At 49.6% G+C, this 20,763-nt stretch overlaps 1 protein-coding gene across 2 annotated transcripts; it reads right to left on the bottom strand.

The window, feature by feature from the left end:
• Nucleotides 1-430: 430 nt before the first annotated feature.
• On the bottom strand, nucleotides 431-3,206 carry LOC136461809 (transcription factor DIVARICATA-like). Of its 2 annotated transcripts, none has more exons than XM_066461122.1 (3): nucleotides 2,812-3,206; nucleotides 1,814-2,290; nucleotides 431-1,449 (listed from the first exon to the last, which is right to left on the bottom strand). In XM_066461122.1, exons 2-3 carry the CDS (start codon nucleotides 2,254-2,256, stop codon nucleotides 1,011-1,013), a joined length of 882 nt encoding a protein of 293 aa, XP_066317219.1. In that variant the 5' UTR covers nucleotides 2,257-2,290; nucleotides 2,812-3,206; the 3' UTR covers nucleotides 431-1,010. The 2 variants fall into 2 exon arrangements, with proteins under 2 accessions (XP_066317219.1, XP_066317218.1); XM_066461121.1 differs by having other exon boundaries at nucleotides 1,814-2,307; nucleotides 2,812-3,205.
• Between the last annotated feature and the right edge of the window lie 17,557 nt (nucleotides 3,207-20,763).

Raw genomic sequence — 20,763 nt, 5'->3', positions numbered from 1 at the left:
CCACCATCATCAGTGAGTGCCTTGTGTTCTGCAATTGCTGCAACTTGCAGAGTGAGGAGCCAGAAAAGCACAAGCACCCACAGAGGATGGCTGCATTTGGCTTGGCTACATAGAGCACTGTTTGGTGTTTGCACAAGGATCTGCCTCATATCTGTGGATGCCTTTCTGAGCAAGGGAAACAACAGGGCCAAAAAGGAATTGCAAAAGCTGATGCAAATGGATGCAGAGAAAGCATGAGATGCCAAGGTAGTGGAACTCTGACTCATTGCCAATCTCATACAGGCATTTGGTGGAGCTAGCATCATCGATAGAAAATGCCACATAGGACTGCTCAACAATGGAGGGTCAATCCACGGATTTAAGAAAAGGTGTTATTTCTAAAAGAAAATAACGAATCGAGAAAAAGTTGACTAGACGAGCAAAAGACAAGTAGTAGCAATGCTCAATGACTCATTGCAGACTCAATTTCGTTTATCTTCTCTTCAAAAAAATTGTGTTCATCCGCGAAAATGAAACTTGTCCAAACACATAATTTGGCAGACACCAATAGGTAAACTGATTACTATGGATAAATATGTCTGGACTACAGCATGATTTGAACTCTGAAACCCTCAATATAAGGCATCATCTTCAGAGACAGCAGAATCAGATGGTCACAAAGGTTACGGATACATCAGTTGACCAGAAGGATCTAGAATTAGGTTCTGCTGATCCACGGCAAGCAAAAGCAGGATCCATGATTGAATGCAAGTCCACTTCATAGGATGCATGATATGTTTTCAGCCATACCACTCAAGTAACAGTCTGAAAATACCAAGGCATAGAATTCTTGGCGTTCTTTTTGTTACATTCTCGGTATCACCAACAAATTATGGACCACCATGGAAGGAAGATCCCCTTTCTGTTATGCTCCCAATTGGCTAATTACTTCAATACAGGCGCTGAAGCTACAGCAAGACCATAAGTATTATACACTAGACACCTGATCCATGGTGCAGAGTGGATTTCACCTAGAACAGAACGCTCTGGTTGGCGACCAATTGATCATGTAGAGGGCCACACTGCAGACCTTGATCTTGCAAATCCATCTGATAAGTCGCCATCACAGAGGTCCGGCTTGGTGAATTGAAGGGCAGATTTCCAGCACCGTGTTGTTTGGCATCGGCTGCCAATGAGAACTGGCCTATCCCCGCAGTTGGAACTGATGCGTTCGACTGGTTGGTGATCAGAGAGGACTGGGATGGCGAGGGAGGCTGCTCGTCCGTCAGGTTAACCGTGGTAATGTCATGAATGCTGGATCTCCTCTTGTCCTTGCCGCCGGAGGTTTGCCTGATGAAGTACTTCTGCGCATGACTGGCCACCTGAGTAGGCGTCCTCGTCTGAACTAAGTTGCGCGATATGTTCCTCCAATCCCCCTTGCCATATTTCTTCAGGCCTAAGAGAAACAACCTGACCGAAGAAGAAAAACATGATCTTGTTCAGTAACCTTTGATCAATTCTTGCTTCAATTTGGTTGAATTATAGTACTAGCTACGGGCAGGGCCTAAGGCCATCATATGTACATCAAGCTACATGACTGTCCTAGAGAGTCAGATCCTACTCGATAAGGAAAATTCCCCGGATTAAATGCAATTAATTGTTGATAGTTGATTAATTGCAAGTTGCAAATCTACTCAGATGATGTAAACCCTATGGGATGATGGTGAAATTCAACTATCCAAGATGGAAACTCTCGCCAGTCTTGTGCATGACGCAGAGCAATCGCTCTCGGAACAGAGCAGAACCCAGAAGTCGTATGCAGTAATATACTCACTTGTGCTCCTCCTCCGTCCATGGCACGCCCTTCTTCCTCTCCTGCTCCGGCGTGCGGCCGTGGTGCCGCTTCCCGCAGCCTACGCCGAAGCGGTACCCGTGCCTGAAGTCCCCGGGGCCGTAGCCGCCATTGCCGTCCCACTGCAGAGTGAACGAGCTGGCCCCGCCGCCGTAGACCGGCAAGGGCACCTGGCCGCTCTCGATCTGCTGGACGTCGAGCTGGAGGTTCTTGAAGTGGCTGACGACCTCGCGGACCGTCCGGCCGGGGATGGCCCGCGCCACCTTCTCCCAGTCCGGGCGGCCAAGGTCGAGCCCGGCGAGCGCAGACTCGAACCGCTTGTTCTCCTCCGCCGTCCAGAGAGGCGCCGCGGCCGGGAACCAGTTGCTCCGTGCGGCTATGTGGTCCACCGGCGGCAGCACGTCCATATACATCTCCCGCATCATCTCTCCCCCCGGCGTTCCTCCTCTTCTCCTCCCCCTGTAGGAATCACAGGACTGAAAGAAAGGTTAGATTTCTTTTTGCCTTTTTCGGCATCTCAGTCGGAACAAGATAAAGATTCCAAGAGCACTGTAACAATTATTATTAAAGGATTTCTCTCTCTGAACAGGAAGAATTCCTGTCGTCGCTGCAAATCAAACAAGATGAACATGGGATTGGAGGAGATATCTCATGGGGAGAAAGGTGGAATCTTTGTGACTGAAAACTGGAATCAATTGCAAACAGGTTGATTCTCAACCTGAAAAGGGATCGACTTTATGAACGAATTAGATTGGAGTCAAGAACACCTCTGAACTGAACCGAACACAACCGGAATCGTGAACCATGTGACCCCAAAATCACTTATCCCTTAACAATTTGACCGCCGCAGCCACAAATTAACGAAACCACCGCACCTAAACTAGCAGAGGACCCTAACCACCTTCAAATCACACTCCAAATTACATCACCAAACACCACAGAGAACTCGAGACCCCACCCAAAACAGAGCAAAATTTCACCTGAACAGCGCCTCCTCTTGATCTCTCGCGGCGCCGGCAGGCTACTCCTTGGCAGGAGGGACAAAAGGCGATCCTCCTCGGTTCTTGCTCAACCTCTCTGGGTTTTTTTTTCTCCTGCCTCTCCTAGTCTCCTTGCTTTCTTCTCTCAGCTCTGAGCTACCTTTCCCTGAGCACTAGAAAAGAGAGAGCGATCCAGAGGGAGGCAGGTTCTTGTGAGTGTCAGCCGGCGATTGGGCCGTGGCTTGGAGCTTGTGGCCGACTTTTGAAGTATATTTATATACTACCGCTACTCCACTAGGATACCCGTGTTGCTAGGCCGCATGTATGTGCGTGCGCACATCACATACACGCATGCACACTTGGAGTTGTTCTTGGCTTCCCTTCCCTCCCTCGCTTTTTACCTCCACTACTGCCTACTTGGCCCAAATCCCTTCTCTCTAATTGGATATCTTTTATTTCATACTAGTAGTATTCCTTACACTTTAGCTCGTGATAGAAAGCATATTATATATAAATATCACTGCACTGCACATTGGTGGTTAGCGTCTCTACACTGAAATGGTAAATGAAAATGTGTCAGTGGCTGCTTCCTAAATCAAATCATAAATGTATCAGTGACTTCTTGGAGCCATTTTATAATCTGAGACTCTGTGTAGCCGTGTGCCCAACTAAAAAACAAAGATAATGATAGTTTTTTCTTTCTTCTCTACCCTTATTAAGTTGCTTGTATTTATAAAAAAAAAAAAAAGTTAAGTTGCTTGTGAAATTTTGATTAGTTGGGGGTGCGTGGAAGTGGTCGAGTTGTGGCACTAATATTTTGTTTATATGTGCGGAAGAGGGTGATGGGGATGATTGGTCGCCGTTGACAAGAAGCCATGGCTTTCAGTTCAGGGTTTCGTTTCATTCACCTGTTGCCATCGGCCGTTTGGTGCCGCCCACGCATGATTTGCTGGGAAGTGATTGGGCGGTCATTGTTTTATTGCAAAGGGAAAGAAAAAACTGCAGTAAGATGTCGCTCGTGCCGCTGGCAGCTGGTGTGAGCCTTCTGTTCAGTTCTGCTTGGTTGGTTTCTCTGAATTTTGTCAGGCACTCAGGCTCCGCTCGAGACATTGACCTGCAGAATGATTGGTGCCGCACGCCACACCACAGCCGTCTCACCTGATCGAGCCTCGCGCTCGCGCATGACATCTGCTCCGTGATGAGACCATATTGCACTGTTCCAAGTTCATTCATATAGATAAAAAAAAAATACATACATCAAAGGCGGTGGACGGTCCTGAAATGCACAAACTTAATATAGTTCATTCAACACAGCCGGTGCAGTGCAGGGTTTACTTACGAAAATTGTGCAAAAAGTTTGAGGCTATGCTGTAGGTGCTGGAGGCTCTGGAGCAGCGTGTTTTGACAGCGAATTAGGCGCTCTATGTGCTTTAGCCAGGAATTGTGCTTTTAGATTTTTGGGAGAGAACTTGGGCATCTCCTTTTGCTAAATAACATCAACCTACGTCACTAGATGGGTTAAAATCGCCCCTTTTGCTTTCATGCACGTTCAACACATAAGGAATGAAAATTCTTTAGCTCTCTTATCATGGGATCCCTTTAATTTCTTGGAGAGCTGATCTATACCCTTCTTATGTCGGTTTTAGAGGAGTGGTTCTATTATTCTACCCATCCTTTCAAATCCAACATGTTCTCAAATAAAGTGCCTTCCTTTGTTCTCTTTATACGGTGTATTACGTTTTGAAAATTTCTTTGAAGGTGCTCTTGACCATTAATTTCTCTTATATGAGCCGTACTTTTTCCACGAAGGAACGCTGTTTTTCTCTCACAACAAATTAGCCAACAATAATTTTTAGCTTGTCTTTTCAGCAAAGTGAACAGGGCCATATATTGTCAATTGGTATAAAAAAAATATCTATTGTACTAATAAACGATTTGAAATACTAATGTAACTATATTCACTTTTGTAAGCGTAACATGCATATAGTTTGACTATTACTTTTTGCTAAAGTAACAAAGTTTGATGTTCAGATCCTAAAACTGAAAACTCCTTGTCAAAAGAAAAGAAGCAAGTGCTGCTTTAAAAACTTTGTATGTACTGGGCGTCTTTCGATGATGATGTTTTCCTTGCTTTCACAAAGTGATTTTCGTAGGTGACAAAATGCTGAAAATTACAGCACCCTTCGTGCTGTAGACTTGACTGGAGAATCTCTTCAAGTGGCATCTTTCTTGAAAGAAATAGGTGATTGACAATGAAGTGAAGAAAAGCTGTCCTCTACGCCTCTACCGTTTTGACAAGCTACTATTTCCATTGGATTCTCCAAGAGGGGGCCAAAAAAAATCTTGCTTCCATTGACTAGGTACAATTTCCCCTGTAACCTGTTCATATTTGCAGTTCAGTTTGCATCAGAAGAGAAGTTAGCATATACTACTACTATATTTATATGTCCTTGGATTGTTAATCTGTGGCACATGGTTGTTGCTTGACTGCAAAACCAGATGAGATCGCCACAAAAGCATGACACAGGGAGCCATGAAAAAGACTGCCAAAGTACAACTGAAGCAGGGGGAGCTTTCTGCATCTGATGAACAAACCCCAGGCATGTCCAGTCCAGGTCTGCACCCCACGTAGCAAAAGGAGGAGGAACCTGCACATCTTAGCTAAACAAACACACACACAGCCTCGCTTGGAATTCAAGCAAGGCTGTCAGGAAGCTACCAGTAATACAAACCACAAAGTTTATTTAATTAATACTGGTCACCTGAGACAGCTCTGACCAATCATTCATCCACGCAGCATGGCCAGGAGAAAATGCCGGGGAAACAGGTTGGAAAGGGACACAAATTTAAATGCCGATTGGAGATGGCGTATTTCCCCGTGCCATGTGTCTGGGCCTGGTGCAAGTAGCAGAGTCTTACCGCGTGTGACTGGAAGGTCCCGGGTTCGAGTCGCGGTCTCCTCGCATTGCACAGGCGAGGGTAAGACTTGCCACTGACATCCTTTCCCAGACCCCGCACAGAGCGAGAGCTCTCTGCACTGGGTACGCTCTTTTATGTGACGCCTCCAGTTTTATCAGATGTCATATAGAGACTAAATGCTCTCTGTATTGCCGGTTTATAACTACGCCTTGCAATGATTTTAAATGTTTTTCCTTTCTTGAACCTGGAGATGCTTCTCATGAACAGAAATTTTTTGTTATAGTCTACCCCGTGCAATGATTTTAAATGTTTTTCCTTTCCAAATATGCGCATCTTTTAGTAAACTATTCTGTGAATATGATATCAACGTAAACTTCGTAAATGTATCTTAAAAAAAAAAGAAACCATTGCAAGTTGCTACATGAAATGAGTAGTGGTCTTAGGAATTGTACGGACTAAACTATTCTATGGTATATATATTAGCATTGAACTTATTTAATGAAAAAAATACTTTTCTTTGACTCATAAATTTATTTAAACGTGAGTCATCAGCTGTACTGGCATATACTATCATCATTTTTAACTAAAGTACAGGTCACAATTATTATTAGGTCGGAGGACAAGTACAGGTTGGTTATGTTGCAATGACTTGCGGTCTGAAGTCTGAACACATGGTTTAAGGAGTCAGAGAAACGATAGGGGCGTTTTCTAAAGGAGCAGCTAGCATTGGTGTTGGAGGTACTATCAACAAGGGATATATTGGCCCTTCCATGCACTAGGAGCCACTGTATGTTGGCTTTTGAACGCTAGAATTGGCTAGCTGGGTTTCCTCTCATGCTTGTTTCGCACAACTGCACATGTCTACCGCTCGTTCTGGGTCAACCGGCACACCATTTGTTTATTATTCTGCACTTTGCATCTCCCTTGAGCTCCAAGAATGCGGCAAGGTCTTATTTCTTTAATCTTTAGCACATTGGTTTCTTAATTACGTACCGTTTGTTGCTTCTTTGCGTTTTCGTTTCCGATGTGGTCCAGTTACATGCTCTAGGCCCTGTTCGTTTCGCTGAAATTTGGCATATGCTAATGTTTATGCTGATTTGTTGTGAGAGAAAAACACTGTTCGATCGCTGAAAAATACTGCTCAAGTGTGTTATTGTTGTGTGCTTCGGAAAGTGCTATCGCTTCTTCGTCACCTTTGATTAACCCATTTAGGGCGTCCGCAAGGGTTCCTGTTGACCAGTGGCGGATTCAGGATGGGATCAAGGAGGGGGCTAAGTAATGGACATGTTGATTGATAATGAAGATTTAATGATGATTTATGCTTGATGCTATAGTAATTTAACGATGAATTAAGGCTCACGAGGGGGGCTGTAGCCCCCAGCCCCCCTGGATCCGCCAATGCTGTTGACAACTTCCATGAGAATTCATTGGTCACAGAGAGGAGAGAACAAAATGGTAGCGCGTCCCAACTCGCTAGTCTCGTACAAATCCCAGAAGGTTCCCTCTCTTAGGGCCTGTTTAGTTCCCAAAAAAATTTGTGCAGTACCCGTCACATCGAATCTTGCGGCACACGCATGGAGTACTAAATGTAGACGAAAAAAAACTAATTGCACAGTTGGGTGAGAAATCGCGAGACGAAACTTTCGAACCTAATTAGTCCATAATTAGACATTAATTACCAAATACAAATGAAAGTGCTACCGTAGCCAAAACCCAAAAAATTTTGGATCTAAACGCGCCCTTAGTTCTGCTGCTGTTCTATGTGGAAATGCTCCATGCTTTTCCATTTTTTACTGTTTCCAACATTCAGGGCAGGTGGTGATTTAACGCGTTGGCGCTCCTGTTATCGTTTTCGTTACTACTAAACTGTTAAACTCTGCAATTTCGTTACTTTGGTAATGAAATTCGGTTTTCACCTGTGTGGAAAAAAAAGGTCCAAGTGGTGAGGGCAAGCTAAAAATATGAAGTTATGGCTTTGTGTCTTCTAGAAATTGTCAAGTCTCAAAATTAACTTTCATAAAACAAACTCCTTTGGTTTGGTCAAGCTAAGAATTTTCAACATAATTACTCGCAAATTGTTTGGTTGCTAATTGGGCATATTTCCCTTTAGATACCTTTGCATACCAATCCACTTCAAAACAAAGATGGGAAATGATCAACGAGAGCTTTGAGAAGAGACTAAGTAGAAGAAAATCTTTTATCGATGGGGGTCAATTAGTTCTCACTAATTAAGTGCTATCTAGATTTCTCATGGTTATGCTCTTTCTTTTCGAGATACCAAGATGTATTCTCGAAAATATAGAGCATTTTAGATCAAGATTTTTTAGCAAAAATGTTCAACATAAGAAAAGGTATAGGTTGGTAAATTGGAGTACCTTATACCAACCAAATACTTCCTCCACTTCAAATTGGGAATTGTTGGCGCCCGAACGTCCAATGAGATAGGATTCCATCGAACGGTACCAAACGGCCCAGCAGAAATGTGCCACACTCCCACCGTATCGTTGCAGTCCTTCCCCGTCTGCATCGTCTTGCCACGCGCGCGTACCCCGCCCGCGTCTGTCTCGCCCCGCCCAGCGCCCGCCGCTCCTTTCCCCTGACCACCTCCCTTCTCTCCGCGTCTCGGTGTTTCAAGTAAACACCAACGAGTAAATTTGTATTTGTTGCGCGTTGGGTCCGGATGGTGTGCTAAAAGACACAAAGTTTATACTTGTTCGGGCAGAATGTCCCTACGTCCAGTTTGTTGCTGTTGCTCGTGTTATTGGCACTGAAAGGTTCGTAGTAGGAGGTACAAACGGTCGAGAGAGGGACATGTCCCAAGTCTCTGATGGAAAGGTTGGAAGGGCGCTCAGAGCTTGGTTGCTGCTCGGCTATGTGTTATGTGATGCGTGGTGTGTAGAATTGATCCGTCCCCTTAGTGAGGTATCCTGCCCTCCCTTTTATAGATCAAGGGGGAGCCGGGATTACAGATGGGAGAAAGAAGAAAAACCAGAGGCAAAGAAGGTCCTTCAAAGGTGCCGGGTCTTCCTTTTCCTTTAAGCCTGTCCTGCTGACACGACAGACGATGCTAGGGATAGCACGTTCGGTGATCCTGATAGGGCCGTGCTCTGGCTTCGTTCAGCAAGTGGTTACATTCCATCCTGCCCCGACGGGCGGCGCGACGCACTAGGGTGCCGAGTCGCGACCCTACAGAGAGCAGACGGCGTAGAGGCCCCACGTTCATTACTGTAGATGACATGAGTTTCCTCCTGGACCGTAGTGGTTGTCGTATGTTTCCGTCAGGATTTGTGTCCGAGGGCAAATGCCGGCGCCCATAACACTATAGGACAAATGTCGGCGCCGACAACACTGTTTGGGCTCTGGCATGCCTGGAAGGGCTTAAAGCGCCCGTCTGGTCATATCCTGATGGTACTTTCCTACAGGCGTGCAGGGTATGGTCCTCAGTATTGCGGTTTACTTGAGTGCCCCGCCTTATCTGCATGCGTAGTTATGAAGGAGTAGCGCATAGACGTTGGGCGAGGCAAAGCCTAGCCCCTGGACGTCGAGCGAGGTGGAGCTAGCCCTCAGACATCGGGCCAGGCGGAGCCTGCCCCTAGACATAGGGCTAGGCGGAGCTAGCCCTCAGTCATCGGGTGAGGCAGAGTCTACCCCTAGACGTCGGGCGAGGTGGAGTCCAGCCCTCGGGGGTTAGGGTGAGGTGGAGCTAGCCCTCAGGGGTCGAGCAAGGCGGAGCCAACCTTCGGTCGGTGGTCAAGAAGTGTAGTTGCGTTCTTGTCTATTCAGAAGCATCAACGTTTGATGGTTATTAGCTCCTCCTCTTTGGGTACCCCAGTATTTGGTCCCCGATAGTAGCCCCCAAGCCCCCGGGTGATTCGGATATAATCACCCGGGGGTGATTTGACTTGCCAGAGGGTGCGCACGAGCGCACCCGATGGGTGTAGCCCCTGAGCCCCTGGGTGATTCGGATAGAATCGCTCGGGGGGGGTATTTTGGTTTGCTAGAGGGTGTAGCCCCCGAGCCCCCAGGTGATTTGGAGGATAGAATCGCCTAGGGGGTAATTCAGACCCTTCATGGGTATGGCTGTGAGATTTGGTGTTTTGATAACTAGATAGTTCGACTAGAGTCCCGGTATCCCATTCGCGGGGATCTAGCAAGAGTCAGTCTAGCTGAGACTCAATCGTGGGTCGAGGTACTTGTGGCACTCGTGTGCCTAGGGTTTTGGCCGCTCACGGACCCATCCTTCATCGTAAGGCTGCCTTAGGGACGGTCGTCGAAACCGTTGATGGGCTAGCCCTCAAACTCCTAGGCCCAGGCGGGCTAGAGGAACACTTTTTGACCCATATCTCTTCTGCTAGGTAAAGAGTCCTGGTCCACCCAAGAAGGTAAAATGTTCGACGCGTCTTCAGAGGGAAAGGATAGGGATTGCGGGCGCATATCTCGCGATGTGATATGGTGGCGTATCGTGGTAGGCGCGGAGATCTAGGTAGACGGTTGCCTTCCTCACATCCGTCGCCCCTATAAAACCCAGGGGTTTGCCCCTAGGGTTTCGTACATTGCCTCCTTGCCTTTGCATCTACAACCTCCACCGCCAATCGCCTAAGCTTCTTGCATCCGTATCTCAGCCGCCGTCAAGTTTGCATCCACCCACCCCAATCGTTCAATGGAGCTATGGTGTAAATCCGATGTCACCCTTCAGCGCCTAGAGGGCCTCGTTCACCGTGGCATTCTATGCACGCGGACTGCCACCGAGGAGTGGCGGCTGCCCGGCGATGAGGACGCGCCATCGCCGCCCGACGGGTATGTCGTATCCTTCGCTCACTTCCATGAGCAGGGATTCACCACCCCCGCCCACAAGTTTCTTCGGGGCTTGCTGCACTACTACAAGGTGGAGCTGCAGCATCTAAATCCCAATAGGATCCAATACATTGTGGCGTTCATCGCCCTATGTGAGGGGTTCCTAGGGATTAGTCTCCACTTTGACCTGTGGTGGTACTTCTTCGCCGTCACCCTCCTGAAGAAGCAGGAGTTGAACGTGCCGGTGGGATGCGGTGGTATCCAACTACGCAACAATCGGGTCAGCGTGTACCCACCGATGCGTCTGTTAGCCTCTAGTAAGGGGTGGCATTTGCATTGGTTCTACATCAAGAACGACGCGGCCGCCCCCTTGGTAGAGTTCATCGGGTGCCTCATCGAAGAGGTCCCGAAATCATGGAGGAAGTGGGGGTCCTAGAGAAAGACAAGAAGAAAATCCAGGACCATCTCACCGTCGTCCGAATCCTGAAGGAGAGGGACGTGAAGGGGTTGGGGATCAGTCGGTGCCTATCACATGCGGAGGGTGGCGCCATTGATGAAGCACGCGCTTCCCCTGCACATGATGGCACTCGAGGTGTCACTCGATGGGACGGTGCTCACCAAGGGAGAGCTCTCCCCCTTCGAAGTAGCGCAGCGCATCAAGGAGGCAATGGAGCCTCTGTGGGACGATGCCGGCGCCATCCTCGACTTTGTGTATCCAGTGCCGGGGCACCCCCTAATGCGGTCAGAACCGGGGTACATTGCCTTCGTAAGTTTTCTTTCCACGTGCCTCTCTTTTTGATTGAACTCCCGACCCCTTGATGCTGATGTCGAGATAGGGAAACCAGCCGAAGAAACTCGTCCTTGTGGATCACCTAGCTCTATTGCCAAAGGACCCATTGGTGATGGTGGCCAACCGCGCCACGGCCGAGTGGTAGAGGAAGATGAAGGAGGTCAAGAGGAAGAAGAAGCAGCAGAAGTTGCTGGCATGGGAGCAAGGAGAGGAGACTGACAGCGATGACGATAATGAGGAAGAAGATGATGTGGTAGTTGATGACACTAAGCATGATGGTCAGGAGAGTGAGGGTACGCTGATAGGTACCCGCTCATCCTTGAAGGGGCCTTTCCCGTTCCACGTGGGGGATAGCACGCCCGTGGGGCTGGCAGAGACGGACCAAACCGTCGGCCTACACCAGGAGACAGCAGGAGCGGGTGGGTCTTCCGCCATGCCTGAGGTGTCAGTAGAGGGGGGTGGCCCCGCTGCCGCACCTCAAGAGTCAATAGGGGTGGGCAGATCTACCACCGTGCATGAGGTGCCTATGGAGAGGGGTAGCTCCGCTGCCTCTCCCCAAGAGCCAATGGAGGTAGGGAGATCTACCGTAGGCCCAAGGTGTTGATGGAGGGGGGTGGCCCTTCCGCCATGCCCTCGGAGGCGAGGCAAGCGAGCCCCACTGCCTAGGAGCAGGGGGCAGGCTCAAAACAGCCCCGCCCTGATGAGGTGGAGCAAGGGCCTAGGGGTTCGTCCCCCAAGCGTATCCTTCGCCCAACAGCGCCGATGTAAGTCCTCGACTCCTCTATTTTTCTCTGTTTTCAATGTGACTCACGCCTTTTGTTTCTTGCAGCACCCTAAGATGGGGTACTTCTTTGGCGTTGGTGGCCATCGCCCGACGTCGCTCTTGTCTTGGGTGGAAGTGGAGCCGACATTATAGCCTCATCGGCTGGTCAGGCGCTGCCCATGGTGGCGCCCGCATCCTTGGTAGGTCAAGCGAATGCCAGGGTTGTAGGGGCGCCCTCGGTGGTCACCGAGCAACCGATGATGGAGGTGATCCCGCTGCCGACGTCTAGCTATGGTGGGCGCGACTCCACCGGTCGAGGCCCTGTTGATGCAAATGGAGGTGGACATGATCGAGACAAGCCAGGCATAGCTGGACATAGCCGTGGTGGTGCCTGAGGAAGCGACGCAAGCCATGCCACCAGCGGCCTAGGTGACGGCGCCTATCGTGGGCCAGACGGAGGGGGGCACGACCGAGGAGTCCCTAGGAATCATGGCAGTGGTGGTAAGGACTAGTGGGGGGTCACCCTTGGCCCTAACATCGAGGGGCAGACGTTCACCCAATGCGAGGTGAGTCGCTCCTCTAGTGGATGGATCCTCAAGACCCAACGTCAATACTCTTCTCGCTCGACGATGCTACCAAGAGCATAGAGCGGGAGAGTCTCAACGAAGGGATCTCGGCCATGATGGAAGTCCTAAACCAGGCCAGGGGCATCCTGCATGACGTCATCATTCCTACTGGCCAGGTATCTACTTAATCTCCCCTCTCGCTTTCTTCTTTCTTCATGTGCTTTTGTATTCTGACATTGATCTTCTTTTCAGTCCCTTATCACTCGTAGCCGGGAGAAATCCCGGTTCCTCCGCAAGCAGAAGGTGGAATGTGACCGCCTCACCGAAGAGGCCCGGGTGCATGGAGATGTGAGCACCTAGCTTGCTGTCGCCCAACAGTGGGTGGCCGAGCTGACTCCCCTGGCCGAGGAGGTAGCCGGGCTCTGGCAGCGGGAGGCTAAGGCTCGTCAAGACACGGAGGATGCCGAGAAGTCTTTTGATGAACTATCGGAAAGAGCATGGTGGGATGAGGAGGAGGCTACCAGAGTCTGAAAGGAGCGGGACGAAGCTGCTTCAGAGGGATGCCTGAGGCTCGCCAGTAGGTCCTTGGCCTCCTAGATGAGGTGGAGAAGGAGCGAGAGCTGGGAGCTAAAGTTGGGAGCCAAGGAGAGGTCCATGGCCCTACAGCAGAGGGCGAGCCTGGACGCCAAGGCGATAGCCCAGCTGCATAAGGAGCAGGATGAGCTGCTCTAGACTACGAAGAGACTCTGCTCAGGAGCGTGGCATGGCCCGTGAGGAGCATGACCAGGCCATCCGAGAGCGCGATGAGGCACGTCAGGGGGTCAGCTCCCTCCAGGCCGATCTTAGAACCACAGTAGCTTGAAGGCTAGAGGCCGAGAGCATCTCCACTGGGCTAGTCACGGAGCTTGCCGAGACATAGGGGATCCTTCAGGCGGAGAGCGATGGGCACGATCTTCTACGCGCTGTCGTCGAGGTGGTCTTTGATGACCTAGAGGTGGCATGACCGGAGGGAACTAGCTCGCTTGTGGCCTTTGCTACCGTAGACATCGTGGCACTGGGTGAGCCAGCTTGAGAGGGAAGCTCTCCGCTCTGGGATTACTCAAGCCTTCACCATCGCCCACTCCCACTACGCCGAGAGTATCGACTTGGATACGATGAGCCTTGGCTTCGTGCCTAGCTACGAAGCCTCCGAGCTGGACAAAATAGAGAAGGTGGTGGCTCCTGTCACGTGGAACCTGGTAGTCAAAATTGAAGAGATAGTTCTCCCCTGGAGGGGATAGTTAGTCAAACGGGTCTGATGGACATTATTTGTAATCTATGGACAAGTGCCGACCCTTTTGTATCTTAAAAATAGATTCGTAACTTTGTTTCATTAAACAAATTCATAATTTTGTTTCGTTTGATTGAACTTGCTTTCTTCCTTTTTGTATTCAAAAAAGGGGCTCGTGCAATCCGACCCTTCCATCCATTAAGACCATAGGGCCTAAGGTGTGTAAGAGGGAAACTTCAATTATGCTGGTGAGCAAAGTTACCATAGCCGTTAGGACGTGGGTTTTTTGTAGTCTGACCTGGCATGCTCGGTTATTCGTTCCCACAAACCTTGCCACTAACCTTAACATGAGAAAAAGGTCCGATGTAGCAACTATTTCAAAAAAAGGGGGTATTTATACCTTTATCAGCCCCCGATTGAGATCCGACCTCTTGCGGTTGCTGGGCTCGAATGTCACTGGAGACCGAAGAGAGGATAGTGAAACTACTCTTGCATTCGCACGTTCCCCTTCCTTATGTTTTTAGCTATCGTTCTGTGACCATGCGTTCGGTCTCCTTGCAAGTCCAACCTTCCCCGAGCCCTCGTGCGTGGCGGGGATTCAGTCAAGGGTTAGCTCGTTTTTGTGACTGTTGCCCCATCCACGGTTTTTGCAACTGGAGGGGTTGAGGCGACGTCACTTGCCTCGATGGCTCGAGTGATGCACTTGATGAGCTTGCTAACGGGTTTGTTCGAACGGAATCCAGTCCCATCGCTCGTGATAGGGTCGGTAAAGCCCTTGGGTGGCATTCCGTTGCTCCTTAGCCCACCTTCCAACAAATTCCCCCTCAATGGGGATTCTATGGGCTTGGCTAGAGGTTGGATCAAATGAGAAGGTTGAGATGACCCTATCCGCCTCTATGCGGGTTGGGCGAAGGCCGCTGAGGCTCATCTACATTTTCTCCCCAAGCTCTTGTTCGACATGAGGCGGCCTCAGGCCCTTCGTGGGCTGGCCTTCGAACCTTGGTCTCTCCATCTAGGATCGGGCGGCTTGAGCCCCCGAGCCCCTTGGGATCTGATAGGGGTCGACCATGTTTCACATGTCACCCCATCCTCGATTTCCACAACCAAAGCGGCTGAGCTAACGATACTTTCCTTGATAGCTCGAGTGTTGCGCTCAATGAGCTCGCTAACAGGCATGTTCGAGTGGAATTTGGGTCTGTCATCCGCTGATAGGGTCAGCAGAACCCTCATGTGGCATTTCACTACTTCTTAACCCACCTCCTGGCAGATGCCTGAGCCATTCGATAGGCTCGGGTGGCCTGTTGGCCTCTCCTCGATGGAGATTCTGTGGGCTTGGCTTGAGGTTAGAATCGAACGAGAAGGGTCGACATGTCCCTGTCCGCTTTTGAGCGGGGTCGGGCAGGGCTGCTAGGGCTCATCTCAGTTTTTCTTCCCTGGCTCTATTTGACATGAGGCAGCCTCAAGCCCTTCGCAGGCCAACCTTTGAACCTCAGTCAGTTGCCGCTCATATCAAATGAGACGACTACTGCTTCATGACGTGACGCGAAGCGTTGAGATGCAGCAATTGCATATGCAACGCTTGGATGTATGGAATGAATGTACGATATAATGGAAACAAAAGTGGGGGTCGGTGATGTTACCTCGGCGGCAAGAGTGATGGGGAGCTATTACCGGACATGTCCGTGTGAGGTTCAAGTCCGACGTACGTGATGGGGCCGGTGTAACCTGCACGAGCATCACAATTTTTTGTTTGTCTCTCGACAGCGATCTAAGCCGTTCGATCGACTTGGGTGACCAGACAGCTTCTCCTTGAAGGAGATTCCATAGGTAGACCCCTTCGAACCCTTCTTTAGAAAGTGGTTGTTAAAGCTTGGGATACAGGGACAAAGAATTCGATCACGCTGGTGAACAAAGACACCGTAGCCACTAGGGCGTAGGGTCTAGCGGTTTGACCAGTTTTACTCAAAGTTTACACCCACACACTATGCCTCTGATTTTTAAATGTAAGGAGGAGTCGAGCAAAGAGAATGTCTAAATGAGTAGACACTCTCAGCAGCCCCCGAGTGATGTTTGTGCCCCTGCCGTTGCTAGGGTCGGAGGCTCGGTAGTGAAATTGATACGTAAAGTAAGTAAATAAGGGTGCTTATCTTTCGATGGCTGATTGGTTCCTCAACCCCGTTGCTTAGCATTTGTCTAGGCCGTCCAATTGACTCAGGAGGCCCATTGGTCTCCCCTTGATGGAGGTTCCATCGTTGGGCCCTTCCAGGTCCTGCCTAGGAAGGCGGAGAGCCACCTACATGTGGCTGCACCTTGTTTCTCATGCCCGTCGTGTGGTAGTGGTGGGCCATGCCTAGGCCACGTCCTATTTGACCAGGCGCTGTCTCATCGAGCAGGGTGTGTCCCGTCAGTCAGGACACGTCCCATCTAATTCCCATCTGCATTGAATAGGGAAAGGGAGAGGGGTTTTCGCCCCAATCCTTTGTCTTTCTCCAACTGTTGTGTCTCCTCCTTAAATAGGGGAAGGGAGAGGGTTCTCGTCCTATTCCTCCACCTATTCTTGAGCTACTACCTCTCCTCCTTCTTCCTTTTTGCCGAGTGCGTTCGTGCATCGTGGCGGTTCCTAAGAGAGAGAGGGTAAAGAGAGGGAGAGAACTCACAGATCCATTTGTGAATCCAGAGTGTGATGTCGAGCTAGAGGTCATCCAACATAGATGAGATGGTGCTGGCTGCCTTCACCGAGAAGGGGCCGCTTTCGCCGAAGGAGGAGGCGCACTAGAGGGTGCTGCACGTCGCCGGCTTGTCACCGTCTGTGAGGCCTTTGTCGAGATGGAGCCGTACATAGACTTCTTCTAGTGAATCCTCTCCGGACGAGCCTTGTCGGTGGGGAAGCCGCCTAGGACTACACTGATGGGGGGGTGGGGTTCGCCTTTGTAGCCGCTCAGGTCGTCCAGTTCATAAAGTTTGATGAGATGTCAGAGACATCCACCAGCCATGGCAGCCATACTTTGGTGGGCAGCGTCCCCATCCAGGAGCTGCCTCATCTCGAGGTGCCGTTGTCAGGGTTATGGCTAATCACGATGGTGTAGTCCCCGGACGCCCTTGCGAAGACACCATGATCACTGATGTGGTGCTTAACATTGTAGATGACAGCACCCTTAGGGATCCCGCAGAGCAGTAGGACATTGCCGATGGAGAGCATGGCAGCGGCGGCTGCAGTAGTATTTAGAGTAGAAGTGGTCAGCAAATGTAACCATTTAAGTTGTGGGGGAGCCCTCGTGTGAATAGTTTTTTGTATTCATTAATACATTAGTCCCTTTTCATGATGAAATCACTTTGTAAGGGGAAGCTTGTCCCATCCGTTTTCCTAGCAATGGTCATGCCATTCGGTCGATTTGGGCTACCTACTGAAACAAGAATTTCCTGCGGATATAAGAGATGCAAACATTCCGCACAAGAATTTAGTTAAGCAGGGAAGCCAGGTGGCGAAACTTGTAACAAATGGACAAGCTTTCAAATTTTGTTATAGCAAATAGCTTCTTATTTCATCTCCCCTTTTTTGTGTAAAAAAGGTTTAGCGCATCCCGACCCTTTCCGTGGTTAAGGTCATAAAAGCTCGGAGTGTAGGCAAGCCAATTCTGATCACACTGGTGAGCAAAGAGACCGTAGCCGTCGGGACGCGGGTTTCCCGTAGTCCTACTAGTCATACTTAGGAATTGTTCTTGTAAATCAAGCTCCTAGGGATTAATGTGAAAAAGGAGGGCGTGCACAGAGAATGTTTGTTAGATAAATGAGCTCACATCAGCCCCCAAGTGAGGCCTGACCCTTTGTTGTTTGCAGGGGTCGGATGTCACGAAAGATCAGGGATTTCGATAACAAAACTGATAAGAGAAAGTGATGAGGACATCACTCCTTCAGATGTACCCGTTGATCCTCCAACCATCATGCAAGGTCCAATGACCCGGGCACGAATGCGTCAACTCAATTTAGAGGTGAGCTCGTTCTTAAGCGATCCTTTTTATACTTTTGAGAATAGACTACTACCTAATGATGTTATCTTGCTTAGGAACATTGGAGAGGGTCACGAGGGACTTAAAGGAAGAGATGGAGGCATTGATGACCAGCAAGGATGTTCAACAGAAACTGGAGGCCCAGTCCAACATGGTTTCGAGTCTGCCTCGGCCTCCAGGACCAATCTGTCTTAAACTGGTCACCCAGGACGCATCCAGACTCCATTTTCGACGATCCACATATGGTTGGAAAGCTAATTTGATAAGGAAACCAATAAAAGTAGTCTCACATCAAAAGCCCTTTAGAATCAATAGGAATCATTGAAACAAGTTAGCATCCAGAATCTACCAGGATGCTGCGATATCGTCTTTTGATCCGTTGGACCGTGTATCGTGTTTAGGCCCATTAGGGGGGGGGCATCTAGGGTAGGTGATGACCCTAAGACCTTTATAATCATATGCCGCTGCCATCATTAGGTTTTGGGTTTTGCTTAGATTAATTTGTCAAGAACAGTTTCGCCGTTCATCGGTTTATGAGACCCCAACCTTGTGAGATTAATCATTCATCTGCAATTTGGTTGCTTTCTTTCTTGTTCTTGCTTGTGTTCTTCATTGCGCAGGCAGGGATTAGCCTTCTTGGTGAGGTCAACTAGATCTGTGTCTCGGTTGATAACCAGAGGAGTTGTGGTGCTAAGATTGTAGGGTTAGATCTTTCGATCTGAAGCCGGATCGGTGTGTCATTCTCCGCGACAATGATAGTTACCACTACCTGACAGAAGATCAGGATCCCTGTTTCCATTAGAAAGTATGCATTTATTTAGGGGTAAAAGCGACATAGCTGCTCGATGTTCCAGGCATTGGTGAAGATCTCGCTGTCGATGGTTTTGAGCTTGTAGGCGCCTAGACGAAGCACCTCCGCAGCCACGTACGGTCCCTCCCATGGTGGGGAGAGCTTGTGGCGATCCTTGTTGCTCTAGACGAGGTGAAGGACTAGGTCCTTGATGTTGAAGGCCTGACCCCGCACTCATCGGCTGTGGTACCATCGCAACGCCTACTGGTACTTGGCTAAGCGGAGGAGGGCAACATCACGAGCTTCGTCTAGCTGGTCCATGGCATCTTCGAGAGATGCCTTGGCTCCCTGATCGTTGTACGCCTTGATCCTTGGTGCTCCATAGTCAAGGTCAGTTGGGAGGATAGCCTCAGAACCGTAGACCATGAAGAAGGGTGTGTAGCCGGTGGCTCGACTAGGAGTTATCCTCCAGCACCAAAGTACCGCAGGGAGCTCAGCAACCCATCGTACACCTGAATTTATTCAACTGGTTGAAGATCCTAGGCTTAAAGCCCTATAGGACCATGCCGTTTGCATGCTCGACCTACCCATTTGTTTGAGGGTGTGTCACGGTGGCCCAATCGACCTGGATGTGGTATTCATCATAGAATTGAAGGAACTTCTTTCTGGTGAATTGCGTACCATTGTCCGTGATGATGGAGGTTAGGACTCTAAAGTGATGGACGATGTTGAGGAAGAATAGTATGGCTTGCTCGGACTTGATCAAGGAGATCGGCCAAGCTTCTATCTATTTTGTGAACTTGTCTATGATGACATGCAAGTAGGTGTAGCCTCTGGGCACCTTCTTGAGAGGTCCAACCTGATTGAGCCCCCAGACCATGAACAACCATGTGATGGGGATCATTTGGAGCACTTGGGCCAGGAGGTGAGTTTGCTGAGTGTAGTACTGACACCCTTCGTAGGTGCATACAATCTACTCGACATTGGTTACTAGCAGTGGGCCAGTAGAAACCCTATCAGAACTTCTTTTCGACTAGGGTTCTAGGCATGGCATGGTGACCGCATATCCCACCATGGATATCGCTCAACAAATGCTTCCCCTATTCGATGGGGATGCAGCGCTGTAGGATCCTGGTATGGCTTCGCTTGTAGAGTTTGTTCTCCACAAGAACAAAGGACTTGGCACGATGAGCAAGCCATCGAGCTTCCATCTTGTCCATCAGCTAGCGTGTCTCAGAGGAGGTAGTCGAGGTAGAGTACCCTCCAATCGACTAGAGGTTCAAGCTCTATCATGGGGTCTTCTTCGAGCTCCATGACTTCAGGACCTGACGGAGCCGATGACTTGTCAGCCCCTGAGGCTGAATCGGGGGATTGTTATCGGCCTATTTCGACCCCTTGTAGCAGACCAAGGGCTTGTGTTGGTCGTTGGTGAAGACACCCATCGGCACCAGCTCTTGGCTGTATGCTGCCTTCGCAAGTGCATCAGCCACCTCGTTGAGGTGCCTCGAGATGTGATTGAGCTCGAGGCCATCGAGCTTGCCTTCTAGTCATTGGACTTCTTGGTAGTATGTAGCCATCTTGGTGCCATGGCAGCTTGATGCCTTCATGACTTGATCAACGACTAGCTGGGAGTCTCCCTGAATGTCGAGACATCGGACGCCCAACTCAATGGCGATGCATAGGCTATTGACGAGCGCCTCATATTCGGCCACATTGTTTGAGGGGAAATGGAGACAAACCATGTACCTCATGTGTACCCCGAGGGGTGACACGAAGACTAGCCCCATGCCGACGCCCTTCTTCATCGGCAATCCATCAAAGTACATTGTCTAGTACTCTTGATCGACGACCGCTAGGGGCATTTAGACCTCAGTCCATTCCGCGATGAAGTCCACTAACACCTGGGACTTGATCGCTGTTCGGGAGGCATACATAATGCCCTGATCCATCAACTCGAGTGCCCATTTTGTGGTTCTTCCCATGGCATCCTGGCTTTGGATGACCTCACCAAGGGGGAACGGCATCACGACCATCATCGGGTGTGACTCGAAGT

The sequence above is a fragment of the Miscanthus floridulus genome, chromosome 6 (genome assembly GCF_019320115.1).
Source record: "Miscanthus floridulus cultivar M001 chromosome 6, ASM1932011v1, whole genome shotgun sequence".
Lineage (NCBI taxonomy): Eukaryota > Viridiplantae > Streptophyta > Magnoliopsida > Poales > Poaceae > Miscanthus > Miscanthus floridulus.
Note: the sequence above shows the minus strand (reverse complement) of the source record. Positions and strands in the feature narration are given on the sequence as shown.

Bases quoted from the DNA above. Each gene is read 5' to 3' on its own strand.
- LOC136461809 (XM_066461122.1), bottom strand. From the start codon at position 2,256: ATGATGCGGGAGATGTATATGGACGTGCTGCCGCCGGTGGACCACATA. The intron at 1,450-1,813 runs GTGAGTATATTA...TTCTTCGGTCAG, and splicing joins TGGACGGAGGAGGAGCACAA to GTTGTTTCTCTTAGGCCTGA.